The sequence below is a fragment of the Perna viridis genome, chromosome 3 (genome assembly GCF_037379345.1).
Source record: "Perna viridis isolate PV_CMFRI_1.1 ecotype Kerala chromosome 3, ASM3737934v1, whole genome shotgun sequence".
In the NCBI taxonomy this organism is placed as follows: domain Eukaryota; kingdom Metazoa; phylum Mollusca; class Bivalvia; order Mytilida; family Mytilidae; genus Perna; species Perna viridis.
The window spans coordinates 53,067,521-53,078,401 of record NC_142447.1 but is presented as its reverse complement, the minus strand read 5'-3'; the positions used below and the strand labels follow the sequence as shown (position 1 = coordinate 53,078,401).

Below are 10,881 nucleotides of genomic sequence, written 5' to 3'. Positions count from 1 at the left end.
CTGCATAATTCGATTCATAGGTTTGTTTTAAATGTTGTTTCTATTAGTGTTATTTTACAGAAGACTTATATAAGCAACAAACAGTACGTATAGGTAAAGTACTTATATTCGTTCCACAAAGTCTGTTACATTAATCTCACTAATGGGATCAAGTTTATTAGTTTGATATGTGTCATAGCCTGCGAGGTGTTACCTTAATTAATTAATAATTAATTTCTTTATGAACTTCATAGTTTTGGTGTTACAATTTACAGTTCGCTTTACAAAGTATTTGTATTACAGAACAAAGAAAGGAAAAAATAGTCATCATCAATAATGATTTGGAATACCGTTATAATCGATTGTGGTGTGTTCGGATTTGATCATGTAAACACCTGTCATGCTGTAAAAAGAGGTTATCTAAAACCATACAAAATAAATTTTAAAAAATACATAAAAGCATGGTAGTGTCAAAGAAATGCAGAAAAAAAAACCAGCAACTTAGGTTAGTGTTAGAAGAACAAACTATAGCAGTACACTAGCAAACATCTAGCCTGAGAAATTCTTTGTCATTATATATATGGTAAATGTATGTATAACAGAGTTATTTCAGTAATTTTCTTTGTTTATATATGAAAGATATGACAATTTCTAAAGTTGTAGTTGATACTCTAGAGAATTAGAAAAAGAGGGAGACTCAAAAGCTCGCGGTTATGTTTCATTAATTAAAAAAACCTTTATAGTCACTTGAGAAACGGCATAGTCTATTCTTTAGCCTTTGCATCACCCCCTTGTAAACAATGATTCAAAGCAGAACAGTTGATATCATAGAAATGTTTCCTAGAATCAAGTTTTCATTCAACATTTAAAATTTAAACAGAAAATGGCACAGTCTTCAACACTTATTGCAATATATTTCTCTAGGTAACGAGATTATGTTAAATTATGCTTCAGATTGTTGATAAAAATGAAGGAAAAATAAAATAATTTGAAATAGCACATGAACATGAAACATCTTTATGCAATACATAAAATATTCTTCAGGCATACCTCAAGTAACCAAAATCATATATACAAAGTAACAAAAGCAAATGAGCAACTCGGACTCCACTAAAAATTGGAAGCATTGACCAGGTCCACCCGTAGAGTAAGCCTCCTCTGCTTTTCCACAAACACCCGCCGAGTTGCTCATAAAAAGTCAAGTCCGGGGTATACGAAAGAGGAAAGGAAAACTATGACACGTTTGACAAATCAGTTTCCATGGCGCAGATGGATACACCGTAACGATCCACGAGTTCATGATGACGACCATAAAACTTCTGTAGTGATGACTTCAATCTTGTAGCAACATAACCCTGTTCCAAAAGTTTATTTGTTAGAATTCAAGCGCAATACAAAAAGTCTGCGAAGTTTCGGTAAGCTCTGGCATAACGTATGAGTTGTGATATGAACACTCCATACGCAGGAACTGAGGGATGTTGCCACATATTAAAGGAAAGTTGACAATTCTGAATGAAAAGTCATAACGTTTGTCGTAAAGTTTGGTCAATAAAAATATTAATCAATCAGTCAAATTGTTGCCAGTAGCCATGTTCATGGTAATGTTACTGAAACGCAAATGTAGACAGTGTAAATATAAGATGGCCATAAAGATTGTTGGTCTATGCCATTTTCTAACTTTTACTTAGTTATATGCTGTACTAGGAAGTTAGAAGATGATATAATTTTGTTATCAATCATTGAAAAATTTTGCACTCCTCTTAAGGGAACAATTTGTCTGGTACAAAAACATCATTGTTTATTACTTGGTGAAATTTATCGGGAAAATAACATTGCAATGGAACACTCTATAGCGTATACGTATTTAAATCACAAAATAATGAGAGATTTGATTTTTATGAAGTAATTGTAGGTTGTTGACTTCCCACCACACTTTAGTGTTGGTATTATGAAGATGGTTTCTCTATCTTCTAGATTAAGCAGACTATCTGTCAACGTGTGTTATCTCGTACTTAGGTGATAAAAGTGTTTATTAAATGTTTGCAGTATAAATTTCTTGTGTAATGATAAAACGAAGAGAACAGTCAGAAATTTAAATAAGTCAAAGTAATATTGAAACTGGTACATCAAGCAAGTATTTGCAACTGTAAAAGAGACAAAACCAAAAGAATTTGTTGAGATTTGAAGTTATTTTCATTGTTGGAATCAGCAGAAAACAACATTCATGATTTAGCAGCAGCAAGCAGCAATTTAGATGTTGGCGATCCCTCATGCCGAATTAAATTAATAAAGTTAACCACATTGTAAATTTTTAATCATCTATTGTAACATTCTGTCTGAAGTCACAATTTGCCACTGTTTGTTATCACGCTACATTTGTTCAAAGAACTAGATCTTGTCTGTAAAATAATGTATTGTTTTTCTGTTGTTAGTTTCCCTCGACAGCAGTTTTGTTGTACTTTTATATCTAAAAAGTAAGTTCATCTAGTGTGAATACATACTTAAAGGTATCATTATATAATAAAAGAAAAAAACGAGCAACTCGTGCAAATTCAAGAAGTTTCAGGGAAATAAAAAAATAGTACTCATTAAGTGTTCCTTCATAAACCCCTTTTCTCTGACTGGGGAAACGGTTTGTGTTATGTTGCTCCGTAGTATGATGCAAATTACTTTTGCAAGGTGGAAGTCGCACCGAGATAATACTAGTAACATGTCCAGATTTGAAGATCAGAATGGCAAAAAGAATGCCATTTCGCCATGTCATCATTACATCTTTCCTAAATAACTAGCGATAAAGGACACTACACTCTCTACTACGCATCTCTCATTTCTCCAATTTGGACTTACACTTGAAATAGACGAATGAGTAAACCTCATGACAAAACTCTATCAAATAATATCATTTCATTCTGCACCAATTAATTAATTGTAACAGGAATTAAGATTTTTCCTTTGTCCTTTTTCCAAAATAAATACGAGAGGAAGACCAAGTGTGCTCTGACTAAAACTCTTGTATATTGCATGAAAGGTCACGTGTTCCCATAGAACTCAATTGGAAAACAACTTATATCCAACTTCACCAGCATAAATATTGCACATGGACAACCCCGCCTCTAACAAAAATGACTCCGCGTGGAACGAGAGTACGAGCTACCCGTGCCTGTATATCTCTCGTTGGTCAATTATCAATTTATATTTGTTGGTCGTTTTTCTGTCTCTTTTTTTTTGCTCGCCCTATGAATCACGAAATATGGATTCCATTTTAACTGTGGTAACCTTTTTTTCCCTGGAGATTGTATATGTTGATCTCTTGATTTCAAAGACTTGTTTTTTCTGATTGCCATACAAAGACTAAGGGCTTTTTTTAAAAGTTTGTCCATTTACATATGACCTTGGCTTTAAGACTTGAAATAAATACAATAACAAAGGATAAGTCCCCGTGTGAAAATAGAATGTGCTTATGAGTTCCTCGAGAACACTAGTGGGATGGCACAAGTGTTTTGTCTCGTTGGGTGATCCGTTTGATTTCTTATCCGATTAGCCGCCGAAAATGGTTCAGGATTAAACCTTTCCGATTAGCATCTACGGGTTGTGAATGGTGTTGAAATCCAAAATGTTGCCGCGGTAACGGAAAATCAGTTTTAACGTCCTTATCCGTTGGTTTGATTTAAACTATTGACGAAACTTTACGACAAATGTGACGACTTTTCATTCAGAATTGTTAACCTTCCTTTCATCTGTGGCAACATTCCTTCGGCTCCTGCGTATGGAGTGTTCATATCACAACTCATACGTTATGCCAGAGCTTGCCGAAACTACGCAGACTTTTTGTATCGCGCTAGAACTCTAACAAATAGGCTTCTGGAACAGGGTTATATTGCTACAAGATTGAAGTCATCACTACAGAAGTTTCATGGTCGTCATCATGAACTCGTGGATCGTTATGGTGTATCCATCAGCACTATGAAAACTGATGTATTCAACGGGTCATATTTTTCCTTTCCTCGTTTGTCTACCCCGGACTTGACTTTTTATGAGCAACTCGGCGGGTGTTTCTAGAAAAGCATAGGACGCTTACCCTACCAGTGCATCTGGTCCATGATCTCAGTTTTTAGTGGAGTACGAGTTGCTTATTTACTTTTGTTACTTTGTATGTATGATTTTAGTTACTTTATGTTCTTTGTTGGGAATGTCTGTTTTCCATGTCTGGTCTTTGTCCCTGGATTACATTCTTTCGATTACCGCTATAACCTTGGTTCCCTTGATTACTCTTATTCATCAAGACAACCTAAGAACTTTTCTGTTAGCAATTCTGAAAACTTCGAGATGGAAGCTATTTCTAAAATGCATGAAAAATGTTATGCAATGGTTAATTCATCGGTCTGTTTTAGTCTTTTATGTTTGTTCTGTATCGTTTTGTTTATTGTTTTAGTATATAAACTTGAGAGTATAAGGTAAAGATAGATAACTCCATGTAACAATAACATAGATTACCGTAAGTTAATTTTCAATTCCTTTGAGTTTAAATTTAATCGCGTGACTCTGTTGGTTTGTACTCAGCTTAGCAATGATCCGGGCTAGTGCATACATACATCTTATATGTTTTAATTTGAATTTTTTTTTTTAACATTTAATAAGTTTTCAACCTGTTGTACAATGTTATTTAATCGTTTGATAGTACAAGGAAACAAGTGATCCGCACGAAAGACAAAAAAAATCTTAACTATCTACCATCGTTATGCTGGTAAACTGCTCCCTTTCTTTCTGTCGATTGATTTTAACATTTTGTATTAGTTTGTAAAGTATGAGAAACATCAAGCTGCATATGATACACGTAACGCCATATAACAATGGAAACAGTGAAATCTGAGCAAAAACTTCTTTTGTAAATGTCAAGATGAGAATTGTCATGCACAGTGGAAAATTCTGTATACCAGTTTCCAGGGCGATCGTTCTACACCTAACAGCGTCTTGCCGACATATTGCAGCTACAATATATCCGAACAGAAAACCAACAAACGGAAGCACGAACGCCCCAACATATATCTCCCATGATGCATAGTACATGTACGGAAATCTAAGGCTAATGAACGTTAATACAAGCACTACACTGATGGCACCAGCAATAGATCCACACTGCAATGATACAAATCTTGTAGTGAGAGTTAGGTATTTACTACTGAAATAATATATAGCTGCATCAACGTTTATTCTTGTAAATTGTCTTTGTGGCATCATAAATGGATGTATTATTATCAACTGGATTCAATATACTTATTATCAACTATCCTCCCAAGTAAGGGTTTTGAGTCCACCTTGACTCCTCAAACCTCTGACATCACTCATTCATATTTAGCAGGTATCGTCCAGCGCCATCTAGTGAGTTACCTAAATTAACCCAGATCCAACATCCAATCAAATCACTCGAAACAGAAACTCTTCGATATAACTTACAAAATGTCTATTTTTTTCGGCAAAGACTCTAAACATGATCTACAGTTATCATTTTTGCTTACATTGAATCATTTGTGACATCTTAGAACTATCAGTTACTACATCGGATCGTCCTCGTGTTATTGTTTACCTTTGCACTGACGTTATATGTGAAATCGATTTTCATTAGTGCTTCGTACCCGGAGAAGAAGCAACCAATCAGAATTGATTGGACGATACCCGCTAAATATGAATGAGTGATGTGGGGAGTTCGAGGGAGCGAAGGTGGCCTCAAAACCCTGACTTGGGAGGATGATTATCGACTGGATTCTGTATACATATGGCCAGAAAAGCCATCAATATCCGGTTTGTGCATGTAAAATAAAACCAGCTTCATGGTGGCAGCTTCATTTTCGTATCTTGGTAAAGGCAATTGAGAACCACATCGGTATATGAAACATTAGTTAGTTTCAATGATTAAATACAAATCGAATCTTAGCTTTTTCCAAGATAGGGATTGTTAAAAGTTTACAAAAACGACTTGATAATACATCAATACCGCACGATTCGACCTAAAAAAATTCGGTAAATGACAATCCACAGTTCTTTACTAAGGCCGGTCATTAAGGCCGATATATATTTCAGACTATGACAGTGTGTAAGGACAATTAAACAATATACCATGATAAATTTTACTATTTTGAAAGCTAATAGCAAAGGGCTGACAAACATATTTAAATGCGTTTCTTCGGGAGCGTTTAAAGTTTCACCTTCCTCATATTAAAGCTAAAGTTACGTTGTAAAAATGGAAAATCATATATGGTTAAAGATATAAAACTAGTTTTTCGGTATTATCATTAAAGTAAGAAACGACAGGACTGAAAAAAATCTACTATATACCACCTTACCTTTACAAAAATATTAGCTACCTTTGGTAACTTCCACCTCAAGAGAATACCAACAACAGCAGGACCAATGGTCATACCAAATGACTTTAAAATATTAGTGTATGGTATGACCAATGACTCGTCCGTCCAGCTACGGCTGTATATCCATAGGTTAAGTGGCATCATGCCAATTGCCAATAAAGTTGATACAGCAGTCATTGATATACTGCAAAACAAGGGAATGACTTGTGTAATTTGATTTTTATCTCAAGGGTTGCATTTCACAACTTACGATTTACTTGCTCGTTTGTTCTCGTAATTTTCATTTTCCGTTTTCTTTTTCGAATTCGTGTATAAAATGTACGTGTTTTTCACTCGTTATATTTGTCAACATCGGGTATTGTTTCTTAGTTGTAGTAGCTGTTAACTTATTGCAGGGGCGTTAATGGTTGTATTATCAACTGGGTTCAGCATACTTATGGCGAAAAAAAACATCTGCATCCGGTTTCCGCATATAAAATATCGAGCTTATTATCTTCATTTTCGTAAAGCCCCGTGCGGGTCCGGGTGTATATGCCCGCAAAAGAATATGCCCACAGCAGCGTTAAGCTTGTCGTAAAAGGCGACTACATAGTGCTCAGAACCATAGTCGGGGGCTAGGGCGCTCTGCCCACAGAGCAACTGGGTTGTGTGTCCCAGGTGGATGAATGAGGTACCTCTGCCGTGTTACATGCTGGGGTTGTCAGGCTATAATACGGAAAACCTGACCGTAAAACATAGTGGTGCACTGTGTTGGGAAAGAGGCCACGTTCCTCACACGTCGAAGAATTCTGCCGTGGTATTCGATATGAGTCGGAACCTTTGCGCTCCGCTATGGAGGCTAAATTGCCCGACCCTACCCTTCCCCCTTTTTCTAATGGCAATCAAAATATGTCCTCCATATTATCCTTGTGTCTCATCCCATTTTTATTTAATCATCATCATTATTTCATGTCCATTTTATCATCCATTTCATATTCATCGCCTGAATATAGCTGAAATATTGCTGCTCGGGCGTCAAACCCCAACAATCAATCAATCAATCATTTTCGTATACTTTTTAAATGCAATGGAAAACCACACCAGTCTCGGAAAACATTCGCTAGCTTCGATGATTAAATACAAATCGAATCTTAGCTTTTTCCAAAGTAGGGATGGTCTAATCATGGCACCCGAATATTGACGAAAATGACGTAATCAGCTTATCAACACAGAACAATTCCATCCAAAGACATTTCGGACCATGCCAACCCATAGTTCCTTAAGAATGCCAGACTTTTTGGCCCATACATAGTTCAGGCAATTAGAAGAATGCATTGGCATAATAAAAACCGTGTATCAAAACACATTTTACCATTTTGGAAGTTAATAATAATAACAGGGCTGACAAAAAGTGTTTGAATTTATGTTTCTTCGGGAGCGCATAAGGTTTCGCCTACCTCATATTATGGTTTTCTGCGTCTCAATTTTGTGAAATACCCTATATTAAATGTTCAAATAGAATGATATTACCTTAGGGGGACATCTCCGTCTGTCCAGTAAGTGAACATGTTTGTAGTAGAGCCACCCGGACAACATCCTATCACTAACATACCGGTGGCTGCCATCGGAAGAAGCTGAAGAGCATGCGCTAAACCAAATGTAACAGCCGGAAGTACCACGAACTGGGATAACATCCCTATTCCAATGCCAATTGGCCGACGTAGATGTTTAACCAAGCATTCAATCTCGATGGTGCATCCCATTCCAAGCATTATAACTATTAATGTTCCAGTAATGGTTATGTCTGATGCTATCTTTAGTGCTACTGTAGTTGCTGAGGGTACCATGGTGTGATTTGATACAGACCCATTGTAGATGAAATTGTTTTCGTTTGTAATCCCCGACATAATTTTCGACTTTTTCTAAAAACAAAAATCACATACACACACACACATATGAAAGATAAAAGTAAGAACATAATTTCAAAAAAATACTAGCTTAGTTTATTAGTTTGCATTTGTTTGTAATATTTTATAATTTTATGTTTCAAAGTGTTACATTCGATTATTTAGATGGGGAAAGATGTCAGGAAATATTTTGTTTCTTTTTTTATTAGCTTGTCAGAGGAATAGGTACACAAATTTAAGTAGTGACATTCACTTAGTCATACACAGTAATCAAATCATGATTTCAGTTATAGACAACTTTTCACTTACCTTATGTGTGTACTTCTCTACTGAACTAACTCTCTTTGTAACGAAAATAAATACATTTTTAGACAACAAAAGAAATCATTATCATAAGAAGAAACGTTTCACTTGAGATAACTTTTATCAACGTAGGACGATAAGTAATCATAATCTAATCACGATATAGTGACCGTGTCATATATATCCTGTTGAAACGTTTTGCTTTTCGACACAAATTCCATAAACATGTTTTATGTCCTTCTAATTAAAAAATTCTATCCGAACATTTTATCATCAACTGTTTTCTGGGATCAAATTGTCTATCTTATTTAACTACTATTAGGGTATACATGCTTCAAACCTAAGGACCTGATTGAGAAAGGACAAAATAAATTATCTTTAAACTGTACAAAGAATTACATGTTTGACACCAAATTTTAGGACATACATTTTTTTTAGAACTAAGGATAGATAAATTATCTTCATTTAAGTGTTGTTACATTTTCTACGTATAACCAAGGCATTCCTTTATTTAAATATGTCCGGAAAATACTGTTTAAGTTTTAGGTCATTGGATACAATAACATGAATTATGATCAATTTAGATATCCTTTAAATAGTACAATACAGTTAGGTCATTCCAGAAAATTTGGTATCATTTTGTTGAAATAAAGCTATTTTGAGGCAGTCCACACAGAAATTTCTAGTGTTTTGTCATAAAAAAGTGCATATTTTTGAAATTCTTGGTGTGTGAAGGTTCAAGTCATTTAAGTCAAGTAATTAAGTGATTATTGTTATAAAATCCAATAGCCATGGTTACATACTGAAAAATATATTACTGAGTTTTAGTACAAATCAGGGGTGCCTTCCAAAACTAACAACCAGTTACTATGTTTTATAAAATAGCAGGCTCTTAGACAATACCACAGGATGAAAGCATGCATGGGGTATGTGGAAAAAGAACGCACGAACCTTTGGAACTAAAATTGTGAGAGAATGAATCGAAAAGGGTCTTATTATTTTTACCCATTTCCACCTACTCCATGCATGCTTTCATCCTGTGGTATTGTCTAAGTACCTGATATTTTATAAAACAGTAATTTTGAAAATTAGCCATCTGGTACAAGAACACAATTAATTCCCCTTGGTTTTCGAATATAGTTCCAACATTGGTAGTAGGTACCTTCCACATTTTGTCATATTTTTACTGGATACTTATTTGCTGACGTTTTGCCTCTAATTGGTAGAAAATAGGTTTAAATTACATGTTTTTTTTTTCATTAATCAATTCTGACTAAAAGTTGTGATTTGGTTCAGTAGAAGAAGGTAAAGTTTAGGACTTTTAACTCAGTTCATTTGTCATGTTTACCCCATCTCCGGCTTATATGTATTAACTTCAGAAAATGAAGATAAAACTTTCTACAATTCATATATAAAATCCTCTTTGTATATATCTTTAGCCCAGAGAAGTTTTATTCAGTTTGCGCCGGTGGAATTTTTTTAATCTGCTCAAATGTGTATATTGAAATGCACTTGAAAATTAATTGTGGTCTCGTGTCATCTGATGCTGAGGAGAGAACCTTGGTTATACGACGGGGGACTGAAACGTTCCTGATACCATTCTTCCTTCCTTTAAATTACACCTGTTTACCATTACATATATTACATCTGTCTATGTATAAATGCTTAACTACATTTAAACAATATATCTACCAAATTCCAACTTTTCATACTCCACTAAAAACTGGGATAATGAACAAGGTGCATCGGTTCTCTGTTTGTTTTCCAAGAAACAACCGCCGAGTTGCTAATAAAATAACATGTATGGGGTACTTATGACTGTTTCCATATTAAAACCAACATAAATAGTGAATTCTTATCAGAATATTGTGCCACAACTTATTTGCACCAATGTTTATTTGCGCCACCCACATTTACAAAAACATGAACTCGTTTGCGCCAATTATTTTTGCATTAAATTTCGCCACTTACAATAAAGTATGGAAAAACTTCGAATATTTTGAAGAATTTAGTCCGACTCCCCTTCTTCTTTGTCCAGACTGGGAACAGGTAGTAAAAAAACGAATAAATAATTTTGATTTCTATATTTAAAAAGAGCTACAGATAAACACTCAAATCATTTTTCATATCAAAGTCAATACACAATAAAAGTGTAAATTCTATACACACAAACCGACACATACAGGAAATGCTTGGATTGTTCTGGTATTTATATGTATACATGTAAGAGAAGGAATGACCCGGCCAGCGAAAGTTATTTTTTTATTAAAAGCCTAGCTGGCCGAATGGTCTAGGGCGTTGGACTTTGTGCAGGTGGTGTTGCCACAGATGTCACAAGCAGTAAGAGTTCG

At 35.0% G+C, this 10,881-nt stretch overlaps 1 protein-coding gene across 3 annotated transcripts; it reads right to left on the bottom strand.

Annotated features, from left to right (window-relative positions):
- Positions 1-2,301: 2,301 nt before the first annotated feature.
- Positions 2,302-8,677, bottom strand: LOC148622883 (ileal sodium/bile acid cotransporter-like). 3 transcript variants are annotated; one of them, XM_088573166.1, is made up of 5 exons: positions 8,537-8,677; positions 7,851-8,242; positions 6,321-6,525; positions 4,711-5,115; positions 2,319-2,446 (listed from the first exon to the last, which is right to left on the bottom strand). In XM_088573166.1, the coding sequence occupies exons 2-5, from the start codon at positions 8,225-8,227 to the stop codon at positions 2,441-2,443; spliced, it is 993 nt and encodes a 330-aa protein (XP_088429292.1). In that variant the 5' UTR covers positions 8,228-8,242; positions 8,537-8,677; the 3' UTR covers positions 2,319-2,440. The 3 variants fall into 3 exon arrangements, with proteins under 3 accessions (XP_088429293.1, XP_088429292.1, XP_088429291.1); XM_088573167.1 differs by lacking the exon at positions 4,711-5,115 and having other exon boundaries at positions 2,302-2,446; XM_088573165.1 differs by lacking the exon at positions 2,319-2,446 and having other exon boundaries at positions 4,627-5,115.
- Between the last annotated feature and the right edge of the window lie 2,204 nt (positions 8,678-10,881).

Bases quoted from the DNA above. Each gene is read 5' to 3' on its own strand.
- LOC148622883 (XM_088573165.1), bottom strand. From the start codon at position 8,227: ATGTCGGGGATTACAAACGAAAACAATTTCATCTACAATGGGTCTGTA. The intron at 6,526-7,850 runs GTAATATCATTC...CTTGTTTTGCAG, and splicing joins GACGGAGATGTCCCCCTAAG to TATATCAATGACTGCTGTAT. The intron at 5,116-6,320 runs GTAAGGTGGTAT...GTATCATTGCAG, and splicing joins TAGCTAATATTTTTGTAAAG to TGTGGATCTATTGCTGGTGC.